Consider the following 26,620-nt stretch of genomic DNA (forward strand, 5'->3'; position numbering starts at 1 on the left):
ATCCTTAAAATTCTGCCTTCTTTTCTCCTGTTGCTCGACAGGAAGTATGCCTACATGATCCTACTCTGCTAAGCATTTGAGATATACTTACACCATTCTATTGAGGATTTGAGATATACCTGACACTATTCTGTCAAAGATTTGGGATATACATCTCTGACGAAAGACCATGCCAAAGTTTGACGACAAATGGGGTAATGGATGTTAAAGTAACCAACTAAGATATTAACTGCCATTAAGTTCTGGAAATGATGTTGAATTTAAATATATAATAAGTCTCCTTTATTTTTTGGTCAGGCCTGGGGCTTGAACTCAGGGCCTGAGCTTCTTTTGCCCAAGGCTAGCACTCTATCACTTGAGCCACAGTGCCACTTCCAGCTTTTTCTGTGTATGTGGTACTGAGGAACCGAACCCAGGGCTTCATGCATGCTAGACAAGCACTCTACCACCAAGCCACATTTCCAGCCACACTCTGGATTATGTTTATTCAGTGAATAACATAAATGTATTTGATAATATATTTGTAAAAATCTCTCAATATACTCACTGTCCACAAAAGTGTATGTCACATTAAATCCATCTCTCTCCAAGGATAGGTCACTGACGAATTGAATTGTAAGGAATTTACCAGAAGAGATAAAAGGAGCAGGTACAGTAGAACCACAGAATGTCCCAGCCAAGTCTGCATGTTCATTCTCCCCATCAAATATCTGAAAAAATGAAGTTTGTGAGGTCTCATATGCACATTTTTACAGTACATTAGATAGGAAGTCACTGTACGTTATGATTAGGGATCTTTGGGTTGATGTTCTTATACATTTGGGAATTTTTGTTTCATTTGTTTTGTCTTGCTTTGTAGCCTACGCTGGTCTGGAGCTCATGAACTTAATTCCACCTCTCCAAGGCTGGGATTTCAGGCATGTGCCACCATGCATGACCAAAAGGTGAATTAATTTTAAAAGATAATAGGATTCATATTATAGTGATTTAGGTACAACTTGCTATTATCCTGAATATATATATTTTTCCCTCCAGTGAAGTAATTTAAAAAACAATCTATTATTGGAGTCATCAGGTCCATTTCTAGCTTTGCTTCTACTGAATTTTTTATTTATTTATTTTTTGGGGTCTGGTCGTGGGGCCTGAACTCTGGGTCTGGGCGCTGTCCCTCGGCTCTTCAGCTCAAGGCTAGCACTCTACCACTTGAGCCACAGCGCCACTCTCTGGCTTTTTTCTTTTTGCTTATGTGGTGCTGAGGAATCAAACCCAGGGCCTCATGCGTACAAGGCAAGTGCTCTACCACTGAGCCACCTTCCCAGCCCTCTACTGAATTCTTATTCAAGTCTCTCTTCTCCCACCAACCTCTCTCTCTGGCTTCCTGATTCTGCTCTTGTCCCTCTTTAGTCTGTTATTAAAACATCAGCCAGATGCTACGGAGAGCATGAAGTCTGCCCAGGAGCTGCCTAACTGCTTTCAATCCTGTCTGTGCAGACCATAACAGCAGCCTTCAAGGCCTAATCCAGTGTGCTCTTCTCCAGAACTCAGGCCTTTCTGCTCTCAATTCTTATCTACTTGCTCACTCATTGGCCTGCACCTCCTCTTAGGCCCCTAAGTCACTGCTTCCTATGGTCCGTCCTGCAGCCCAGGAGGAACTCTAGCCAAGGAACTCTGGCCTTGCAGATGATCCAATTGCTTGTCACGAGACCTCAGCTCACAGAAGCCAACTGTAGCCAGGGATGTCTTCCCTCAATATCAACTCCTTTCATTGCAGTAGAATCAAGCATATCTTATCGATTGTCTATTTTCTTTTCTCATCTCTCCCCCTCCACGATAATGTGAAGTCCCACAGGTGGGCAGATTTCAATAATTCGCTTTGGTGTCCTCAACACCCAGAAACGAGCGATTGGGACTACCTTTACACACTTCAGTAGAAAACAGCATTGCTTTTCTCTCTAAGGAAGCTTCATTATCTTAAATGTCACTGAAATGGGGTCTGTGTGTGTCCTGAATGCATACCAGGACTATACTGTGTCAGAGACTTGGACACGGCCACAGTCCTGGTTGCTAAAAATGATTAGTCACCTCCAAAATAAAAAAGTAAAACACATGGGCCACTAGATGGCAGTGTATCCTTTAGTAAAGACACTTTCAGTTAATCCAGAGCCAAGTAGAGTGGAACAGAACTGGAGCCGGCAGGCCTTCTCTCCTCCTTGCCCTTCCCCTAATCTCCTCTCTACCCCCTACTTTTTGCAGTGTTGAGGATAAGACTCAGTGCACTGCACATACTAGGCAGGTATTCTAGCACTGAGCTACACAGCCATACAGTGCTCCAAGCCTGTATCGAATGCATCTGTGAGCACATCCATGTTTGCTCTCCTGAAGTGTTCCTGGTAGATTTCATGTGCCGCCCTTTCATTTTCTGATCAGACTTCACATCCCCATGGAATGAACTTCGATTCCCCTGATCTTAACCTCTCAAATAGCAAGGATGACAGGTGTGAGCTATTGGCACCCAATGAACGTGTATTTTTGAAAAACTTATCCTTATTAAAGAATAACCTGATAACGAGAATACAACATCTGTATCCTGTTGCTCCATCACTGATGGCTCAAAGCAGAAAGACTTCCCATCGGACATAAACTAGAAGGCTGAGGCCTGCAGATCCTGCCAACGTAATACAGTCTTACCTTTACATAATCATAAGCACATCTGCCCAAAGAGGATGAGTGCTCCAGAACAAAGGTATTGAAGGTGAGGTTGATCAGCTTGTTGTCAGGTGCAGTAATGAACCATATGCAGTTCAGACCCTTGTCGTATCTTCCGTTGGAATCTGAATCGGGGGACACCAAGCTTCCCTGGGAACCGCTCACGTACCCACCACATCCGTGCTTAGGCCCTGTCAAAAAGGACACCACATCACCATGCAGATCAAACAGGAGGACCTTTAATTTTGCCTAGATTTGTAAAATAGGTTTGTAAAACAGCACGGTGTCTAGTTTTCCTTACAGGCTTCAGAACATGTAAGGCTGTTCACAGAGCTTGGGCAGGCTTAGGCAGTGGTTTTTCCCACTTGTCTTGGCTGTTGCTTTTCTTCCTTTTCTTTTTACTACCATTTCTGAGCCTGAGTCACTCCTTATTACTGCACAATACTCTACAAGCTCAAGAAACCACACTGGAGTCTACATGCATCTTTGGAATGGCTCAGGAGATTTATTCAAGTTTTCTCCACATTGAAACAGCCAATTTTGTTCCATCTCAAGTATTTTGCATAATAATACTAGTAGGAAAATGCAGACATGTTTTTTATCTTCTGCTTTTATGAATAATGTCAAGACTTAAAACAGAATTTATGAAGACTTATTACCCAGCAACCCAAGAAAACTGACTCCTTTATATACTTTTTTATTGAAATGGTGTGCTAGAGAGAGGCTGAGAGGTATTTAAAATTATAGTCTATATTATATTCAGCCAAACTGTATATTCAACATTTTTTCCTTTCTAAGAGGAAGGGGGAGTTTGTTAAAAAGAAAAAAAAGTTTGTCTGTTTGGAACTAAGAACTTTGCAATATAGAATAAAGACATAGAAAGTGAAAAAAAAAAGAATAAAGACATAGAGAATACTATAAAAGTAATTCGTCCACTGTGGGAAAAAACAAAGTGGAACAAAATCTTCTGGATTTAGATTTTGTCCACTCCTCTGCCAAAGCAGGCGCTCAAAAGTGTTGGAGGAAGAGCACAGGAAGAAGAAAACCTTCTTGACGATGTTTAAAGAAACAGTGAGGACAGATTAAGCTCAAAATAGTCAAGAATAGATATAGGGGTCAACTGCTGCTCAAAGTCATGATCACAAAACTTGCTTGCTAGTTGGATGCGATGGGTCCAGTCTGTAATCCTGGCTACTCAAGAGGCTGAGATCTGAGGTCTGTGATTCAAACCAGCCAAGATAGGAAAGTCTGTGAGACACTTATTATCCAGAGAACCACCAAAAAGGCAGAAGTAGAGCTGTGATTCAAGAGGTAGAGAGCTGGCTTAACCAAAAGCTCAGGGACAGCGACCAGGCCCTGAGTTCAAGCCGCAGGATTGGCACATGTGAGCGTGCCCGCACGCACGCACGCACACATACACACACACACACACACACACACACACACACACACACACACACACACACACATGGCAGAAAAAGCCTGCATTCTACACAAACAGAAGACATGAGCAGCTGCCAAGTTAAATTCCCTTGCTTTGCTCAGTGCTCTTGATCTCATTCCAATTCATCCTTTATCATGAAAAGATAACTTTCCCCATTAGGGGGTGCTCAGATGTTGTGCTTGGGTCTTAGCAGGAATGAAAGACAATGGCAGCCCCATCTCAACCCTGACCACAAACCAAATGAACAGCTGCTGAGCAGAGTTACTTTGAGGATAGGTGCTTTCTTCAGTCAGTCACAGCTGCCCGGCCTGTAGCTCCCGAGTGAGGTGAAACTATCTGCCCAGTCAGACATTTCCTAGAGTTGATATGCCTTCAAAGGCCTGCTCCCAAACACAGCCACATGTAGTAACTAGGATGGAATCATTCCCACCCTTAAGCACTACCACAGCTGTACACCAAGGTTGCTAAAGATTGTGCTCATGAAACATGACTGCAAGCCCTGAACACATTTGACTTCTAACCACCTTTCATTTGGTGCAGACTGCTACATAAAGAAACCACTCAAGCGTATTGGCATGCCTAACAGGCAAGAGCAATTACTTAGAGCATTAATGAAATGATATGCTTATGTATTGTTAACTGTTGTTTTCATATTCAAGAGATAACATAGCTGGATGCCAGTGGCTCTTGCATAGCCACTCAGGAGGCTGAGATATGCAAGATTGCAGTTCAAGGTCAACCTAGACAGAAAGGTCTGAGAGATTCTATCTCCTATTAACTAGAATAAAGCACACTCAAGTAGTAGCTCACCGGTCATGATCATGAAAGCCAAATTAGTATGAGGCCTTAAATTTAGGCCCTGGAACAAGCACTATATAAATATCTTTTATCTATCTGTCTGTCTATCTGTCTATCCATCCATAAATATCAGACTTTAGACTTTTTTCCTTGGATAATGAGACACTTGTTAAACATTTCTGATTAGAAGAGTGGTAGTGTCAAAATCCTATTAGCTAGTTTGATTAAAAGTTTATCTGGCAGCAGAATATTAAATTAAAAGGCAGGGGACCAGAAGAGAAGAAAACATTTTAGGGTGGCATAGCTACTGACATTTTGCCTTGAAAGACAAAGTCCAGAGAAAAGACAGTCTCTAATCCATGGTACTGGAGAAACTGCATATTCTCATGTAGAAGATTTAAACTAGATCCATATCTCTCACTATGAATAAAAACCAATTAGAAGTGGACCAAAGATTTAAATATAAGATCTGAAACATTGAAATAACTATGGAAAACATTTGACAATTCAGGCCAAACAATTGTTTGTTAAACAGGATTAGAATTGCCCAAGAGATAAGAGCCATAGCTGAAAATTGTGTTTGTATTGAATTAAACTTTCTACACATCAAAGGAAACATTTCCTCAATCAAGGGACGAGATCACAGGATGGGAGAAAATCTTTGCAAGCTAGTAATCAAAGGATTAGCATCGATAATACATGAAAAACTCAAAAAACTAAGTTTCAGAAGAACAAATAACCCAAGTAATACAGGGCAAATGAATTACAGAGATCATGCTCAAAAGAAGAGTACCAATGGATAACAAATACATGAAGAAGTGTTTGACATCCTAGCCATAAAGGAATTTCTTTTTAAAAGCTGAGATGCCATTGCATTACAGTCAGTATATGTCCATAAGTAAACAACTAACAACAAATACTGATTAGATATGTAGATATGTTGGGGGTAGGAAACTTTTTTTTTTTTTAACTCTGAGCCTGGGCACTGTCCCTGAGGGCTTCAGCTCTAGGCAAGTGCTCTACCACTTGAGCCACAGCGTCACTGCCGGTTTTCCAGTGGTTTACAGGCGTGAAGAGTCTCATGGACTCTCCTGCTTGGGCTGGTTTTGAACCTCGATCCTCAGATCTCAGCCTCCTGAGTAGCTAGGATTACAGGCTTGAGCCACTGGCGCCCTTCAAAGAAACTTTTATACATGGTTAAGAAAAAGAATGTACAATTTAGGGGCTGGGAAGGTGGCTCAGTGGTAGAGCGCTTGCCTTGCATGCATGAGGCCCTGGGTTCGATTCCTCAGCACCACATAAGCAAAAAAGAAAGAACCCGGAAGTGGCGCTATGGCCCAAGTGGTAGAGTGCTAGCCTTGAGCTGAAGAGCTGAGGGACAGCGCCCAGGCCCAGAGTTCAGGCCCCAAAACCGGACCCCCCCCCAAAAAAAAAAAAAAGAATGTACAATTTAGTACAGCCAAGATGGTAATCGGTATGGAGTTCAAGAACTAAAAACAGAATTCTCATAAGATTCACCTAAATCATTCTTGAGCATGTTATCTGGAGGGTTACATGGGACCAGCCTAGGTACACAATAACAGAGATTTGGTAAAGAAAATGTGATATACATATATATATATATATATATAAAATGAAATATTACCATGTCATAAATAAGATTGAAAATATGGATAGAAAAAGGTGAAACTGGAGAGCAACACTTTTAACAAGGTAAACTAAACTTGCTCAGAAAGACAAATATTGCATATTTTTATTTATATGTGGAACCTAGACCTAAAGGATTAATATGACATGATTGTAAAAAGGAAGACTAGTAGATGGAAGAAGGGGGAAAGAGTAGGTGAAAGGAAGTGAATTATATATATATATATATATATATATATATATATATATATATATATATATATCAGAATAAAACACATCAAAAACTGTTTAAGAGCAAAAGGAGTGTGGTTAAGAAAGTAACATTCATGGGATGAATTTGATCAAAGTATATTATGTACAAATTGTAAATATCACCAATACCTTTGTACAAATAATGTGTTAATAAAAATATTTTTCAAAAAAAAAAAAGCAAATATTGTAGGGCTGGGGCTGAAAAGCTCAGTGTAGGCTGGCAGGGGCAAGGTTCTGGGTACTGTCCCCACCACTGCAAGAAAACAATACAACTAGAACACTGAGAGAATATTACCACAGTGCAAACTGAGTGAGGAACAGCAATAAAATCAGAGACTTCTACACATTATAGTAATAGTACATTTGCTCAAAAACCCAATGTTATTTTTTTTTTTTTAAATCAAGGTATCTAGGCAGTTACCAGTGGTTCATGCCTGTTATCCTAGCTACTGAAGAGGCTGAGATCTGGAGAATCTCTAATGAATGCCAGCCAAGGAAGAAAAGTCCAACAGACTGCAGCTCCAAAATAATCAGCAAAACATGAGATTGAGGTTTAGCACAAATAGTTAAGCACCAGCTGAGCAAGTGCAAGGCCCTGAGTTCAAATCCTGGTACTGACAGAATAAAATTCAAGTGAATTTTATCAGTAACTTACTATTGTCAATAAGATAATAGAATGACAAATGATCAAAGTAAATGTTACTGTACATACTTATTATGCAGTAGGTATTTCTACTATTAATAAAAAGAAGGTCATAAATAATGTCATAATAATGCCCCTTGCTCTAGGAAATCTTAGAACAAGATCCCTAAAGTGTTGGCACCAAGACTCTATAGTGTGAGTTGTAGATACTCTGCTCCTAATTCTTCAGTTTTTCTGTCTCTCCTCCCTTTCGTTGAAGGCCAATTGAATGGACAGAGTACTTTTCATACCTACTCAATATTAAGCTTAGTCCTATGACTTGGTTTAGGTGAAGAGAACTAGTAGTCAGGAGGTAGGTCAGGCTGAGTTGTATGTGACTGGTGGTGTTTTCACTCTGTTTTCTGTATTCTGAGTAACTGCTGGTTCAGAAAGTAGACTCAAGTGAGCAGATGAGAGCTGTGGCCAGACACTAAAGCCACGTGCAGCTACATGCAGCCCAGAGGCAGAAAAGGCCCAGGCCTGCCAAATGCCAGGATGATGAAAACAGCAGGACTTGAGATGGTTTGTTACTGCAGCATTATGGTGGTGACACCAAATGAATACACACACGTGGCTCGTCAGACTTATGAAATATAATGGAGCACATTGATTGGTTAAAAATACCCACCCACATCATCCTCAGATAGTCATGGCCTAAAGAGTCAGATAACTGAACAAATCACAAACCCTGCTCACAGCAGTGAGCAAATTTTGCTGTGGTATGAGCAGGAGCGATGGCTCTAATTGTCCATGTCAGGGCTGGAGGACCATGCACCGCTCTTTCTCCAACTAAAGAATGCATAGGCGTGTGTTCATGGGAAATGTAAGGAGGAATGTAATGAAAGAAGGGCATAAGCCAGGTACTTGCGGCTCACACCTGTCATCCTAGCCACTCAGGAGGCTGAGATCTGAGGATTGTGATTCAAAGCCAGCCCAGGCATGAAAGATGGTGAGCACTTACCTTCAATTTAAAAACTGGAAATGGAACTGTGGCTCAAAGTGGTAGAGAATTAGCCTTGAGCAAAAGAGCTCAGGGACAGTGTCCAGGCCTTTAGTTCAAGCCCCATGACCAGAAAAAAAAAAAAAAGTGGGGGAGCATTTACCAAAATATGCCACATTACTATTTCTGTATTTCAGTTTTCTAAGAAACTAAAATAGTCCCATTTGCAAATCACTTGTAAATAGTTGCTGATATTTTGAAGTCACTCTTTTTAGTGATGGAGGACATCTTAACCTTGCTGTTTTTGGCATCATAAATCCATCATCTTCCTCAATATTACACATTTTCCCACTGTCCAGACAACACTCATCCATCAGCGGCTACTTCATCAGACAGGCAGACACACCCTGTGCCCAGGAACAAATGTCACTCTAACCTTTGTCCCTAAATTGGAAATGTTTCACTCAACAAGCTATTTCTTTAAAGAAGGAAAGCGTGTTGGCTAAAGAACTGTTGGAAATATAAAACTATAATAGGCAGTGAGAATCCGGGCCAGATCTACTTAATTAAAAATCAGAAACTGAATCCTAAATGATTTCCCTCTAATGATTAAACTTCAGAGAGATGCTCAACCCAGGTTCCATCTGATAAAGGAAGAAAGAGTTGTCTTATCTAGCTGAACACATCTTGAAGGCCTTGTTGGCATATGATCCATTTTTTAAGCAGTTATTTTGAGAACTGACTTTTTTGTGGCTGGAATTTTCTGAGGTTGTCATGATGTTATTCTTGTGTCTTTCTTTCTTAGGACATCTACTGCTCAAGTGGTTGAAGGCTAGCTGGACTTAACAGATAAAGATCAGGCATTTTCCTGTTTCCCAAGACAATCTAGGGCTTTAGACAACTAATAAAGGAGTCAGTGTGAAGGAAGTACATTTAAAGCTGGTTTCCAGGGAGCTGGGAGAAGCCAACATAGCATCCTTTTAGCCACATAAGGATGTAAGGCTGGGGCCTCCAAACTCTGTCTTCTATTTTCTTCCCCACCCCCCACCCCCGCTTTCTTTGTTGGTCATGGGGCTTGAACTCTAAGCCTGGGCACTCTCCCACAGCAATTCAGTTCAAGGCTAGCACTCTACCACCTGAGCCACAGTGCCACTTCTGGCTTTTTCTGTTACTTTTGGCCTTTTCTGTTTATGTGGTGCTGAGGAATGGAACCCAGGGCCTCATGCATGCGAGGCAAGCACTCTACCACTGAGCCACCTTCCCAGCCCCTGGGTCCTCTTACTTCTTGTCTGTACCCCCTGAAATAGGTTGCATCTATAACTTTGTATATATATTTTCTTCATAGAATGAAGTCTCCCCAGTGAACCCTTCTCATCCTTCCAAAAATAATGTCGTCAGTGTGCTTGTTTTATAGGTAAGAAAATCAAGATAGAACAGTTAAGCCCATTTTTTCGATGATCAAGAATTTTGGGAAGCATAAACTGTGTTTGAACTTAGCAGGGGGTGCTCCAAAGTTTATAATCTTACTCACTCTATTGAATTTCAAGAATCACTCTCAGAGAACTTCCATGTTCCTTTCCTATTAAAAAGTATTTGGCATACTGAATTTATGTTGACTTCTTGAATTTTCTTTTTGGGGCGCAGTTGGCAAGGAAACGGACTTGGCCAAATTTATCTTTATAACCTCAAAGAAAGGCTTACTGCCTTCATGGATAGCAGCTGGAGCAATGTTGAATAAACTATAAAGGAATAATCGGAAATGCAAATTATTCTCATTAGATGAAGCCTTGCATTCTAGTCTAAGATTATGAGGAAATTTCTTGTAATTAAGTCTAAGTGTGTGTGCGTGCGTGCGTGTGTGTGTGTGTGCACACACATATATTTTTTCTTAACAAAATGAGTTTTTGATTTTATGAATCAGCTCATTGCCAAAACTAATTTAGCTGACTTTTGTGGAATATCTGATTGTAAGGATTTCAACAGAATCAATAAAAATGTCACAATTAGATTTAAAACGCCATTGGAAGGGCAGCTTGGTGGTGGGAAAATGCTCCTTTAGCTACAAGTGTGAAATAATAAATGATGTTGGGGCAATTGCCTAACAAATTTTAATCCCTGACTATTAGATTTCAGCAGGAACAGCAAATTCATTTATTTGTAAAATTCAGAACATACTAACGTGCGACCATACTATTCAGAAGTATGACTTTGTTTATTCAACAAGGACAATTGCAAAATCAAGTTAGCAAAATTTGGAAATATTCTATATTTTTAAAAGGCAGAATTAAAAGTAATGTGCTAAATAGTCATAATATGATCTGTAATATAAAACAGATGGGATTTACTGGATACCAAGTATGGAGTTTTTAATAATAATTTAAAGAAAGGAATGGAATTGTTTTATTGCTGCTGTTGATGGGATAGTTTCGGCCTTGTGCTATTGATTTCAACTTTTATTACTCAGATGGCAACATTATTTAATGATGAAGGAATCCTTTCCCCATGTCTTAAGATCTGGCTATATTATCTTAGTAAGTCATTTCATTTCTTGGTGCCTTAGTGCCCCATTTTGTAAACTAAATTCTATGACCACAAAAATAAATGTCTACATTATTTCATCATCTTGGAATCCTGTGGTAAGGGGGAAGTCAATCTCAAGCTACAGATTATTTATTATAGAGAGTTATTATCCTCATTTTCCAATGCAATTGTCTATTTATCTACCTATTCATATACTTACCTATCACATCCTTATATAGTTACATTAGAAATGTAATTGTGTAAATTGTATTTGTCTGTACCTTTGTTATTTATGCAACTATTTAATCAATAATAAGATATAGTACTAGTACATAAATATTACCTAATAGGAGAATACATCAGACCATATATTTTGGTGAATATAATTATATATGGAGGTTAATACTATTTTCTTTAAGTCTGAGCAGAGTAAGGTAGTTGAAGATCCTGCAGTATGGATTACTAGTGTAGTTCCTGGAGAATACTGCTCCTATTTTGTGGGAAGAAGGAAGGACATTGGTTTCTATGGTCATGTGTGGTGTTTCTACAGGGACCGTATGGCACTAAATGTGCTGCATAGGTCTGGACCCAGATTAACAGGCAGTGGTACAAAACTGGGCAGTACTACTTGGTGAATGTAGAGAGAAACAGTTGTGACTCAGTAAAATGGTATCTCAGAAAACACACCACAGGATCTCTCCCCATGCCAGGCAGTTTTTTATCAGTTGCCACAGGGGTATGGAAAGCTGACTAAGAAAGGCAGGAGTGTGGGAGCCAGTAGAACTGGGTTCAAATGCTCACCAATGCTTTCACTAGTTGTAAAGGGCTTCATCTTATTTCCCTCTGTTCCGCGGGGGTGATTCCTGTCTCTTAGGGAGTAGTTGTGAGAATTAGAAGGAGTAATCTATATCAGGCAGTATGTGCCTCATCTGGCATGAGGTAGATATGGATGCCACAGGATTTGGGACAAGCAAGTGTGCAGAATGTAAAACAGGGGTAGCAGACTCTTCACATCTTAGCCCAAAGATCATATAGCTCCAATCACTAACAGTATTTTGTTTCTAAATAATTCATTTGTATCCAAGCAATGTTTGCAGATTTTGTTGCTGACTGGATGTGTTTTGCTTTTCTGTTCCTGGCACATTCCACCAATGCTGAACACAGAATAATGCTTGTAATCTATGATTACAACTAATTTCAACCCAAAGGTAAACGTTACCTTCTGTGAGACAACACTGGGCTGCATTGAGAGGAGACTGGAAGGGCTCAGGTCTTGGACAGAAAATAAATACATTTCAGTTCACATTCATCTGGATATTTGTCATCGTTTATCTTTTGTATTTTACCAGTAACTCAGTTTTGTCCCTTTGTCCGACCAATCACATCTGCTTTATTTCCCCAAGGACAACTGGAGAAGGAATCTGGTCATTAGGGTAGGATGGAAACACCAACTTGACTTGGATATATAGTCATTAAAAAAAAAACCTTTCCTTTCTTCCTGCTGATTTGGAATTTCACTTCAATCTGTTTTTGTAAGGTTTTGGTGAACTAAGCATTCCTTGGTTTCTTGATCCCATTCCCACACTCTAAGCTCAGCACACACACACACACACACACACACACACACACACACACACACACACACACACAAGTTTTCAATACAACCCACAAAGAATAACCTGCAGATAACCTTGTCTTTAGAATAGTGCCCCCTGGGATGCCTAATCAACAGTGAGAGTTACCAGGCCAGAGTTACCAGGGCGGAAGCAAGCTCAGTCTAGTTTGCTTTAAATAGGTTTAGGGTTTCAGCTCATCTCATTCACTGACATCATAACCCACAGCAAATGACATTAAGAAATCAGATAACTAACATCCCCCTGCCCATTTCTACTGAGTCATACCCCCATTATTGTTAACCTGAGAGTCCTGTCACTTATCAAATTGTTCCAATGATAATCCTATTAATCTGACTGTCCTTGTGCTTTAAAACTTTGTGGATGGTGATAGCATGTATCAGGCTGCTAAGAGCAGCCCGGAGAAATGCACAAACACATTTTCAATGTCAGTAAATGTTGTAAAGTATAATCTCTAGTTCAGCTACAGCAATTGTGTTTCTCAGAGTATAAACTTAACAGCACAAATGGGAAAGGTAAAACACAAAGCTGATGTCTGCAGTGGACATGTTGTATTGGTTCCCATTTGAGAATCCCATAATGTTCATCCTTGTGACCTAGACTATCGTTGGGCTTTCTTTGTTTCTTTTCTTATCCTCTCTTGGAAGTGAATCTGAGTTAATATTATATCTCATAATGAAATGGAATTTTCGGGGCTTGTGTAGTGGTGTATGCCTGTAATGCCATATATACAGAAGATGCAGAAAGAAGAATCATAGCCTGAGCCCAGCACCAGGTAGAACATACAACCCCATCTGAATTATAAACTAAAAGCAAAAGGGCTCTTACAATTAAAAGGTCAAATCCTAGTAATCTCCAAAAGTAAGAAAAGGGCTAGGAAGGTGGCTCAGTGGTAGAGCACTAGCCTTGAGCTGAGGAGCTGAGGGACAGCGCCCAGGCCCAGAGTTCAGGCCCCACAACCGACAAAAAAAAAAAAAAAAAAAAAAAGATAAATTCAAATTGAATTATAAATACTTCCATTTGTGGATTTTTATTTGTCTATTGCTTTTTGTTTTTTGATAGCACTACGGATTAAACTCAGGGCCTTATACTTGGTAGGCAGGTGCTTTGCCACCTGAGCCATGCCCCATACCTTTCTTCCTTCAGTTATATTTCAGATAAGGGCTCACAGTTTTGCCCAGGAGCAGACTCATACTGGGAACCTCCCACTTCCAGTCTTCTGCAGAGCTGCGGTTATAGATCCATATATAAACTACCATGCTTAATTACTGGTTAAGGTAGGAGTGGGATATATCAATTTTCCTCCCGACCCCGATACTGACACACGATCCTTCTATCTCTGCCTTTCAAACAATGGTGATCACAGGCATGAGACATCTCGACTAGCCATTTATTCTTTAATTCAGGCATACAACCAATAGTCATGGAGCAATAATACAAGCGAGTCCTCTTTACTAGAATTCACTTTTAGATATAGAAAGTACCGCAGGATGGCCATGGTTGGATGGCAGCAGCAAGTGGGTAAGAAAAAGCAAGAGATCATGGTCTCGTGAAGTGCTGCTCTTGAGAATGACAGGCCTGGGCACTACTACAACTTGGCCATCCCCCACCCCGGGAGGAGTTAGAAATCCAGAATTTCATCATTGCTTCCTCATGCCATGGTCTTCCTGCCTGCACAGGAATCAGCTACCTCATTGGTGTCAGATTCTTACAAGATAGAAAGTGGTAATATTTCAAATGGATGTTCTCGTTGTGGATGGAAATTGAGCTTGGAAATGTTAGAGGACTCTAAAGGATGTGTCTCGAGGCAGTGACATAATGAATCAACTGGATCGTCCCCACATTCATCTTGGTCTTTAGCTGTTCCCATTTGGTTTGTCTACTTTCGTGGAGCTGTGATTCATTCTGTCTCTGTTAGATGGACATGGGCTGTGATGCTTTGAGAGGTCTGTCTTTTTCTCATGGCAAAGGTCTGGAGTCTGACCTGAGTATCTGGATTCGTTCGCCATGTGGTAAATGCTCGGGTGAAGGGAGACAGAGTCCCAGCCTCATCACATAAGCTGTTTCCAGACACTCTGTCACTTTTCTGTGACACTGCTGTCTTCTCTAGGCACAGGGCTTTGTCCCTGGGGATATGCCATCCCCTGGGGGGAGGGATCTTCATCTCACTTGGATGCTCTGATTTTAATGCCCAAGAGATTATTTTAACCATGTTCATTGTTGTATGCTGGATATTTGCTTAGGTGGTACAGAGAGTATTATTTTAGAAAAAAAAATGATCCCAATGGGCTATACAACCAATGTATTTACTTGAAGTCCCTCACCACATCCTACATGTGGAAGTTTGGGACACATGGGATGAGTGTCCTGTAAAGTCTACCTGAGCAGCATGCAGTGTGAGGTCAGGCCAGGGAAGGAGTCAGGGCAAGGATGGGTCACAAGGGTGATCAGCTTCATCCCTAACCCTGGGAAGCAGAGGCATGCTTCTGAGCATGGAAAGCTGATGCTATGACAGCACGTTACTAGAATAAAGGATGGTTTTGTTAGACTTTAGCCAAATCTACAAAAGTAATGATTTAACATGATAGGATTACAGAGCTGGGGCAATTTGATAAAAGACAAGTAGCTGGTCCAGAAAAGTGATGGGTCAATTCAGATATATTGATAAATTCAGAGTCTCCTACAATCCTGAAATCCACTATGATTATTTAACTAATTGTTAATCATTTAGGATCAATTATCGCTGCAGTGCCAAAGTACATGGGGAGACAGAAAAGCGAATTTGGATTGTAGTTCCATAATAGTTGCTTTGCTTTCTCCTTACCTTATACCCCACACTCTGTTCTAATGGTGCCAGATCAACTAAAGGACCCAACTTAACTACATATCTAGTAAATCAGCAACCAGGGGATAGTTCCCCTCAAATTTACTCTAACCCACTCACTAGCAATCCAAATACAACAAACGCAGAAGTAGTTTAACTGATGACTACATAATGATGTAAACCCGGTTCTTTACTGACGGCTGAAAAATTAAAGCAGATGCATATAAATTATTGTCAAGTGTGTAATCTAAACAGCAAAGCAGCAGAACTCGGGGACTTTGTTAAGATAAAACGAAATGGAAATGTCACAGACAACAATGGTCTTCTCTTCCCATGAATTATTTACTCAGTGAAGATACTGTTTTCTGGGTGAACTGATAGCCTTGGAAACAAGAATTCACTGTGTGGTAGAAAGTCAGTGTCCTTTGCTCACAGGAAAGGCAGGGTGGATTGTCACGGAAGAGAAGGAAGTGGAAAAGTATACACAATCAGTCAAGTCTGAAATGTTTTAAAACCAAATATGTAACTAAAAGATTGTCTAAACTCTACAGCTAAAACTATATTTGTTATCACTTCTCCTTTTCCTCAACACATACACACACACACTCTCACACACATACACACGTACAAAACCTAATGAAAACAAGATTCAAGTTATTCTGACTGATCAGTACATTCACATGTACAACAAAATCCTAATCCTTAGACTGAGAGTTAAAAGAAATGATCATTGTGGTTTTGTCTAAATTATTCATTGAATATCTCCAATTGGACAATGAAATTTATACAGATGAGACAGAGGTCAAAGTCCTCATGGAAAACAGTTGAAGCACAATGCCAGCGAGTTATGGAATTCTATTTCTTTTCACTTCATTTTAACTTTCTCTGTGCAGCCAGGGGAACCCAGCAGGTCACCATAAGCATTCAAAGATTCACACATGGACAGGGGTCCTGACAGTGTAGGGCGTTTCCTCCTATGCAACCTCAGTAAAATCCCAGTCACTCAACAATCATCTCCTTTATAGCTCAGAAAGCCCATACTAATTTAACGAAGCTAGTGAACTCTGGCTAAATTGGGACATGGTGCACAGGACAACCATGTGAAAGAGCTTCAGGACATCCATTTCAGTGGTCATAAGCACAGATTAGAGTGAAGAAAACCTTGCACAAATACAGACATAGCCATTTGGTGGTACAGTCTGTGCCAAAGGCCAGAATATGAGTGGTTTTTGCAAAATGATCGCCAAAGGAAAATTCATTTTTCTTTCAAAGCAGCCTTCTGTGTTTTGTACCCAAGTTTGCTCACAGCATTCTAAAGAAGCAATACTCCATGAGCCAAGGGAGGCTTAAAGGAAGGGAGGAGGTAAAATTATTTTTGTGATGTCTGTACTGCATAGGAGCTTTCCAAACTCAAATGGCTACTTTATTCTTTCAAGAAACACGCATAAGCATAACCCACCAAGAATAAGGAGTTTCAGGGAAGCTGTGATTTTATATAAGAAAGACGGAGATTATTCATACTACAGAGTAAGTAGAAAGAAATGCCAGAAAAGTGAGTCACAATCATTTATTTTAGGAAAGTGCTCAGATTTTTCTGAGTTTTCATAGTGTATCAGATTTGTTAGAGGAGTTATTAGATTTCAGAACATTAATCACATCAATATTCAAATGGAAAAATCAAGACACTTTCCAGAATCAAATACAAATGGTGCCATGGATTCTGCACATCTAAACAGAGAACTGATTAATGGCCTTTTATTTGAAATGATTTTAACTTTTGAGCTAATTTTGTATAGATAATTGTCTTTGCCACACAGTAAGAATGAACTGGGTCGTTATTAATTTATTTGCATAGCTACCTATACCTGTCATTACTCAGTGATTCCAAGATATTCTCTCCAGCCAAAATTTCTTCTCAAGTTTCAACTCCATACTAGATATTTCCATTAGCTATCTGATATGCTCTTCAGCCCAAACAAAATATGTTTTTCCCCCTAAGTCTTACAGTAAGGTACCACACGCCAGCTAACTCTCCAAAGATCTCAACTCCCATTCCCATCGAATGTTGTCTTCCTGGAATATTACACTCTCTGAACCTTAGCAATTCTTACCTTTTTCTCTTTCTCCATTCTCAACCAGTGCTTTTTTAAGTCTTTGGCATTTTGTACTCTGGTTTCTGTAGTAATATTCATTCTATTCAAGTTATAATAACACAGAACCTTCCTTTTTATTTTCTTATTAGTTCAGTCTGACCGAGGGGTCATGACTTAAAATTCTCCAAGGCAAGGGCTGGGAAGGTGGCTCAGTAGAGTGCTTGCCTTGCATGCATGAAGCCCTGGGTTCAATTCCTCAGCACCACATAAGCAGAAAGAGTCAGAAGTGGCACTGTGGCTTAAGAGGTAGAGCTCTACCCTTGAGCTGAAGAGCTGAGGCCCAGAGCTCAAGCCCCATGACAGACACCCTCCACCCGCAAAAAAATTCTCAAAACACTTTCCTAGGCAAAATGTAAAGTCAACAAAGCCGATGGGGACTTTTTGATCAGCCCTCCTTTAAGGGCTTAAATGTAAAGCTGCTGTAGTCATGTGGCAAACAAGTAACAGAAGTGATGAACAGAATGTACATGTTCAAAATTCTTACCTATTGTCTGCCGGTAAGTTACCTTCCAGCCTTTTGCTGTGAGGTAAGAATCTGTCTTGAACAACAGGGTCATGCTACGATTGCTGCTCTTGATATTTGCAGGGGGCGTAGAACCACAGAATTTGCCAAGAAGTGGAGCGTTAGTATCAGGACCATCATAAATCCCCAAGTAGTCCTGGGAGCAGAAGGCGGAAGGATCCACATCAAAATCACTGAACCTGTAAAATGCATTTTGTTAATACTGATGGGTCTTCTTTGGAGGCCTATTACATGGTTGCTTTCCTTCTTGTAAAATTTAAACAGGCATACACAAAAATCAATAGCAAAGCACCCAAGCTTCACTTGGCAGGAACTATTATTATAAGACATAGCTTTACTCATAAATAGAAAATATAGCCATACACTTTCTTTTTCTTTGGAATAACCACAGTGTGCCCAAAACTGTGCTAGAAGCTAGAGATATAAAGACTGGGAATGTGGCTCAGTGGTAGAGTGCTTGTCTCACACGCATGAACCCCATGTTCGATTCCTCAGCACCACATAAACAGAAAAAGCTGGAAGTACCCCTGTGGCTCAAGTGGTAGAGCATTAGCTTTGAGCAAAAGAAGCTCAGGGACAGTGTCCAGGTTCTGTGTTCAAGTCCCAGGACTGGCCCCCAAAAAAGAAAATGACAGGTAAGGTAAAGTACTATATTTCAAAGACTTGACAGTCCAGCCCATTTGAAAGTCTATTTGAGATCAAGTATTTGACAAATTGAACTTGTCATTCTAGAAACATTTCATTGTAAATATAGCATCTCCTCTTCCCTTGTTACCATTGTAAGATTTTAAGGCAACTAACCACCAACTCTTAACTATGGAATGGCTGCTGAGGTAATACAGAGGAAGAAATTCTAGCTTTACAATGAGAACTTCCTTCTGCATTTCTGAGTGTGAGACACTGGCACCTGGTTTATGGAAGAATTTCTAAAACCTAATGCTGATTTTGCTTCCATGCCTTGCCACTACACTGGTCATCATGGAAACAAAAAAAAGATGAACTCTCCCATCATCCAGGGCTGCCAAGGGGCCACCAAAAGAGCTTCCTTGCCAAACACACTGAACATAGACTCACACATGAGAAATAAACATACAGATGTGCTTCCACATTTTTTGTTACAATGAATAACCTTTACTGACAAATGCATCCCTAACTTTTTGTTGGTTACCTTAATCAGCAGGGTTTTTTTTGGGTGGGTCAGTCATGGGGGGCTGAACTCTGAGCCTAAGCATTGTTCCTCAGCTCTTCAGCTCAAGGCTAGTGCCCAACCACTTGAGCCACAGCGCCACTTCCAGCTTTTTCTGCTTGTGTGGTGCTGAGGAATCGAACCCAGGGCCTCATGCATGTGAGGCAAGCACTAACACTGAGCCAACTTCCCAGCACCTTAATCAGCATTTTAATCGAGGCATTAAAATCTAAATTAAAATCAAATCTATGTTAACATTAAATCTAAGTTAAAGTTAGCATTTTAAGCTAAATGTTGTCATTTTAAGTAGTGAGTCTGAGTTGTCCAACAAGCAAGGCTTGTTTGTTTTATGGTTTTATTTCAGAATTTGATCATAGAGATTTATTATAGCATCTTTTTTTCTATACTCACTTAAATTATTTGATAGCCTGTTCTTGTTTTATGTTTGGCTGATTTATTAATATTTTTGATAGAAGTGTGAATGAACAACACAACAACATAACTATGAAAATATCAATTAATTAAACACTGTAAAAAGCCTTAAGGAAAAATAATCTGTTAATCTTTTTCTTTTCTAAAGTTTGTTAGTTGCATGTTTTCAAACTGAGAGGGAAGATCAAGTTGAAAAAAATTGCTATTTTCTTCAACTATATGTAACATCCAATGTTCTTATAAAAGATCAGGATTCAACAATAGCTAGGGCATTACCCCTACATATTTATTTTTTTCCTACTCACAGCTGGTTCCCTACCACCAGTCATAACACCATGTCCATCTATATTTATGCTGTACAGATAACATAATATTTTCCACATATGAAAACACAGAAAAGAGCTGAGTTTCCAAGGGAACTCATCCCTGTGTTGGCTTTTTATTTGACATCATTGTCTGAGAAAAGCACAGAATCTATCTAGAAAAGCACACTGGTAGGAAACTTCATGTGGCTAGTTATTTTCAAAGCCTCAGTAGAAAGATTTCTGTTTCAGTAATATCTGTAGGAGTGTGTTTGTCATAGAATGGAGCATTATGCTAACTGTACAATGAATAACTGTTCAGCATTCATATATGAACTATAATATGGTAAACTCAAAAATCTAAGCTGGCCGGGCGCTGGTGGCTCACGCCTGTAATCCTAGCTACTCAGGAGGCTGAGATCTGAGGATCGCGGTTCAAAGCCAGCCCGGGCAGGAGAGACCGTGAGACTCCTATCTCCAATAAACCACCAGAAAACCGGAAGTGGCGCTGTAGCTCAAGTGGTAGAGCGCTCGCCTTGAGCTGAAGAGCTGAAGGACAGCGCCCAGGCCCAGAGTTCAAGCCCCATGACCGACAAAAAAAAAAAAAAAAATCTAAGCTGAAACATGTTATATATTCATATATATATATATATATATATATTCCTTGTTATGATGTCAGTTAAATGTTTGTGTCTCCCCAAGTTCCTATGCTAAAATCTTAACACAAAGGGAAAGTATTATCTGCTGTGGTCTTTGGATCAGAACCCCCATAATGGGATTACTGGTCCTATGAAAGAAAAGAGGCCCGAGAAAGACACATAGAAGGGACCTTAGATGGGCCAGAAAGTGGATCTTCACCAGATACCTGTCCCAGACTTCCCAGCCTCTGATACGATGAGAACTATTGTTGTTTACATGCTATTCATCTTATAGTATTATGTTATAACAGCCTGATCAGAGTAGGAACCTGGAAGTTCTTCCTCTTTTTTTATCCCTAGGTCCTAAAAAGGAAACAAATTGAGCTCGGTGAAAACTGTCTCACCAGCTGACATACATGAGGTCCTTAGTAGAGTAGAGAGTTTATTGTCTTCTGGGCAGAAAATAGCCACAGACAAATAGGGGAATGGGAAATATTTTGAGTCCCAGCCCATCAAACTGCAGTGTGGAAAATCCCGTATTTCCATGAACCAGACCAACTTTCAGAATTTCCTGCCATGCCCTATTTATTTTGAACACCGAGGTGTTAGCTCTATGTCATCTGAGGCACAGACAGGCATTCTTGATCTACTCTGAAGAGTAGAAAGCTGCCTGCCCTTCATCAGTTTTACTGAGATTAAGCAGAATAAGAAAGAGAATTTCCTCATGAGATAACGTATCTCCGAAGTGGCACTGTGGCTCAAGTGGTAGAGCACTTGCCTTGAGCTTAAGAGCACAGGGACAGCACTAGACCCAGAGTTCAAGTCCCACGACCGACCAAAAAAAAAAAAAAAAGAGATAACGTATCTCATACAGAACTAGTTTAGAAGTGTTCCAGAAACAGTGAATTTCCCAGGAGAAATAATTTTCATAGGAAATTCGTCTTTGAGAGGCAGCACAGAGATACTCTGCTCTCAGAGAGTCTCCATTTTCTTATTGATGAAATGTGAAATATTGATCTCTATTGCAGAACTCTTAGGAATAAAATAGGAAGCCAGGTGCCGGTGCTTTACATCTGTAATCCCAGCTACTCTGGAGGCTGAGATCTGAGGATCACAGTTTAAAGCCAGCACAGACAGGAATGTCTGTGAGACTCTTATCTCCAATAAACCATCAGAAAACTGGAAGTGGTGCTGTGCCTGAAGTTGTAGAGTGCTAGCCTTGAGCTGAAGAACTCAGGGCCGGCGCCTAGGCCCAGAATTCAAGTCCCATAACCGAAAGACAAGGAAAAAAAAAGAAAAAAGAAAAAAGAGAATAAAATAGGAAAGTTCTAAGCAATAATTCTGGTATATCATAAATATCCAACAACTTGTATCTACTTTCTCACCATCTTGGATTTCAGTGTGGACTCTGCACAAGATAACCATTTGGCTGTTTTGGAATTGCTGGGAAATTGTAACAATTTGTAACAATATAATAATTGTACCAATGATTTCCTATGAATCTCCATAGTGTTGCATAGAAATTGAGAGGTCCATTTCCCAGGTTTCATGCAATGAGAACCCTTGATCTCTTTCTCTACAAGATTCCTTCTAGACCAGTGAGAATCTAGGTTTTCTGTCAGTCACAGATAGCTCTTCTTTGAATAAAGCAGAAAGTGTTTGCCTTGAAAGTGATTGAGGCTCACTTACTTGAGTTGAACAACTCTGTCTTCCCTCACGGTGATTTTGTACAAGCAATAAAGGTTGTCTGGGTAGTTTTTGAATGAGTAGGAAGTACTCCTGAGAGTTCCAGAGGATGCATTGAACTCACCACCACAGGCTGCAACAGAAGGCAAAGGAACACAAACACACAATTAATACTCACTGCATGGAAAAGTGTGTATTTATGAGTGTATGCCATTACTGGGGCTTGAACTCAAGGGCAGGATTCTGTTCCTAAGCTTTTTTGCTTAAAACTAACACTCTACCACTTGAGCCACAGCTCCAATCCCAGCCTTATTTGGTGGTTAATTGGAGATAAGAATCTTACAGACTTTCCTGCTTGGGATGGCTTTAAACTTTGCTCCTCAGACTTAGCCTCTTGAGCTGCTAGGATTATAGTGCTGGGTGGAAAATTAAGTTTGAAATATCCTGTATTATTTTTCTAAAAGAGACAACAATAACTTTAAAGAAAGTGTGTTTAGTAATAATTCTGATGTTTACCACTGGGTAAGAAATAACAGACCATAAAGAAATAGAAACAAGAAAGAAAGGTTTAAGAGACACTTCAGAAACAAGTGAAGTCCGATTAAAAGTCATAAAGAACATTTCACATCTTGAGATGTAATGGTCCTTTCCTTCAGCTTAACTGATAAAGTAGGAGAGATGACAGAGATTTTGAGATGTTTCTAAAAGGCAGGCAGAGGGCTCCAGAGGAGGTCGGAGGAACAGGGGGTGCTGGGTAGATAGGGAGTGGCAGGAAGCAGACACAATCCAAGGCATGTTCTAGCCATAGATATTTGGGGAAGGTTGCATTCTAGAAATGTTAAATCATGTAGATTTAGTTCTTCTCTGTTAGGGATAGGACATCACAATGTCAAGTATTAGAAACCATTCTTGGAACATTCTGGTTTGGTCCCCTCTGTGGGTCAAATGATTATCTCGTAAGTGTTCTTTATCTGTGTTTATTTGTGAGACTGGTAAAGGTTCAATATACCTAGTAAATCAGTCTTGCTTGAGAAGTGGGGTTGATACTGACTTCAAAGCTTGGCAGTGGATGATGATAAACTTATTTAGGCATCGATAAACCACCAGGGCCACATAATTGTTTATGAAGTAAATAAAGTAATAGCTTCCCCAATATGATAATTTTTTTAGAAAAAGGAAGAAATAAAGAACAGAAGAAAGTAGGGGTTTAGCAATCCAAAACAGTATTTGTAAAACAAAGACAAAACATACAAAAAACCCCACACTCAGTCCCTGTCTTCAGTCCCTAGGATGGGGGTGTGGTGGGGATACATGTTAATTGTTCACTTCTAGTCAACAAAGCCAACTACTGGGATCAGAAGTCAGAGAGCAGCAAATGTGAAAGATGGAGGTAGGTCGTTTTCATTGTCAAGTGAGCATTTTTATTCTTCTTTATGGGTGAGAAAAGTAATTAAATTGAATGGAAACTCTTTAACATTCTACTTTTTGCAAAGGGTTTTTGATCCAGTAAAGACAAGATAAGATCAGGAACCTTTTTACAATATTATGTGCCTTTTTCACTGAAGTGGAGAGACTACAGGGGAAATACTGATAGCAGAGAAGCCCAACAGGGAGAAAAGTGATTTGAGAAAGGGAAATACAGATTTATGATTATCTTTTAACTACAACATCCCTTTCCAGTTGGTGACTTGTCTTCGTCTCTGCCACCAAGAGATTATACATGATAGAAAAATTAAATATGTCAGTCTTTGCTTTTAGGGTTAGGGTCCTTTGTATATTTTTTAAAAAACCTTTCATAAAGATATTCTCTTACATTTCTTCTAAGTTTAGAAATACGAGTTTTCACAGTAGTAAAGTAATTTGGAAAATAAAACATGCTTTTGGTTAATTCAGAATAATCCAGCCCCCCCCAAAACAATAATCCAGTCCTCCCCCCAAAAAACAATCTAAAGTCAGTAACAATATTCATTTATATCTTTAAAAGAAATCTCATTTGATTTTAAGATAGTAGGTCCATCCAAAGTTTATGGGAATATCTCTTTCTAAATACCTTAGTATTTGTTGTACCATGTACCTAATTGATCTTTTTTTTTTTCCCATTGAAGTCTCCAAATCTTTTTTGGTGATGTGGTGATGTGTGATGAGCCACAGTAAAATGCCTCGTGTGAATTACTCAAGAAAAAAAAAAATCACCATTGTAACTACTCACGGTTTATGTTGTAGGAAATCTTGAACCCATAGTCTGTGATGTGTGAGTTAGAGTAGAAATTGAGTGATACTGGACCGGCCAAGGTGATGGGTGACAGGGTCTCAGAACCACACACAGTGGCAATTGGAGTAGAGGAGAGGCTGTAGCCTTTGATAATGTGCAGGCCATCATGGTCACATCTTCCGGTGACAGCAGAGCGGGCTGGACAGAGCAGGGAACAACAGGATTAGGATCCCAAGCAACACAGACAAGCAAAGCAATACACACAAAAGCAAAATGTTAGGACAATTCCTACCATTGGGGGAGGAATTGAAAGGACACTGAAGGTATCAAGGTATTTTGCTCTGTAAACATGGAGCTCTGTGTACTGATGAAAGCCTAGTCACCAATGATAAGTCATGAGAAAAGGGAGAATTTCAGAATGGACACTGTCTACTTTCAATCCATCCAGAATTTTCTTTGTTTACAAAATGGTTCATTTGATTCAGTGATTATAAACTACAATTTTGTCTCCCAGGGGATCCTTTGCATTTGTATTTGTGTGTGTGTGTGTGTGTGTGTGTGTGTGTGTGTGTGTGTGTATGTGTGTGTGTGTGTTTTGCATAATTCAACGTACAGGAACTTACCAACATCTGGAGCCTTCCTGATGCAAAAAATTACCCCAGCCAACATGCTAATAGCTTCCCTCCTGAGAAACTTTGCTCAAAGCTATGCATGGCCAAGAGATTCCTACTATGAGAGATCACTCAAAAGCGCTTATTGTTTATTGAACAGTCCTTTCCAACATTCATATAAATATCAGTAGCCAAGAATTCAGTAGTTGTAACATTCTGTATCATTCAATTCAAGGCCTGGACTCTGTCTCTGAGCCTCTTTGTGCTAGCTCAAGGCTAGCATTCTATCACTTGAGCCACAGCACCACTCATTACCCAATTTCTTAAAAAAAAGATTTATTTTGTAATAAATTGTTAATTTTTTTAGAAAGACATGAGAAAGAAAAAAGAAAAAAAGGCAAGTAATTGAACAACTTTCAAAAAAATCTACAAAAAAAAAAAAAAACCTTAAAATAGAAGGAAATTGCTGGGTAAAGTGGCTCACACCTGTAATCTTGGCTACTCAGGATCTGAGATCTGAGGATCAAAGTTTGAAGCTGCCCCAGGCAGAAAAGTCCCTGTGAGACTCTCATCTCCAATTAACCACTCAAAAACCGAAATTGGCATTGTGGCTCAAGTGATAGAGCACTAGCCTTGAGCTGAAGAGCTTAGGAACAGCACTCAGGCCCTGAGTTCAAGCCAGACAGCCACCAAAAAAGGAAACCAAAAAATAAGGAAATGTGACATAAAACAACTAGAGACACTCAATGATTATGCTTCTTGTTGAGAAAAAGCTCCAAAAAAACAATTCCAAAATAAATTCTCTTTCCTTCTCCGCTGAGTATTACATTAGCTGCAGATTATAAGCCAGGACTTCTAAGCTAAGCAATGAAAATTTAGGCAAACTCTAGGTAGGTCTTCCCAGTCAATTGCTCTGGAAATCTAGTCTGTCCCTCTGAGGACTTTAGAGAATATACCTTGAGCACAATGAATAAAAGTACTTGGCCTTTTGGTGAGCCCTGTCCCATATGCTAAGTACTTCAGTACTGGTCATTGTGTCTCTAGTGTTACCCTGGATCTGAGAAATATTGAGTTTGTGGCTGACCTAGATACAGAGTTTCATCTGAAATTCCTATAGTGTAGTAGTGGTATTGTGTGGCAATAATCCCAGCATTCCAAGGAGGCAGAGATTGAACAATTGAGAGTTCTAGTCAGCCTGAAATATATAGTGAGACCCAGTCTTTAAAAAAGAGAGAACACTTCAAGGGCTAGAAACATGAACTGTGAATATCACATCTTTAGCACAAAATAAAAAATCAAAACCGCTCATTATCACAAAGATGAAGTGATGTTATATCCTTTTTCTGTGTGTGTTTACTAGTTCTAGGGCTTGAACTCAGGGCTTGGGCACTGTCCCTGAGCTATTCTGCTCAAGGGTTTCACTCTATCAC

General features: G+C 39.8%; 1 protein-coding gene across 1 annotated transcript in view; it reads right to left on the reverse strand.

The window, feature by feature from the left end:
- Cubn (cubilin) overlaps nt 1-26,620 on the reverse strand; it is a 230,570-nt gene that overhangs the window by 11,605 nt on the left and 192,345 nt on the right. The window contains exons 57-61 of the mRNA XM_069990436.1: nt 24,577-24,777; nt 22,371-22,500; nt 18,085-18,302; nt 2,689-2,897; nt 548-710 (exon numbers count right to left, since the gene is read on the reverse strand). Of these exons, the coding sequence (XP_069846537.1) occupies nt 548-710; nt 2,689-2,897; nt 18,085-18,302; nt 22,371-22,500; nt 24,577-24,777 (921 nt within the window). The remainder of the gene's footprint in view (nt 1-547; nt 711-2,688; nt 2,898-18,084; nt 18,303-22,370; nt 22,501-24,576; nt 24,778-26,620) is intronic.

Source organism: Dipodomys merriami, unplaced genomic scaffold (genome assembly GCF_024711535.1).
Source record: "Dipodomys merriami isolate MVZ:Mamm:240054 unplaced genomic scaffold, mDipMer1.0.p SCAF_4, whole genome shotgun sequence".
NCBI classification, from domain to species: domain Eukaryota; kingdom Metazoa; phylum Chordata; class Mammalia; order Rodentia; family Heteromyidae; genus Dipodomys; species Dipodomys merriami.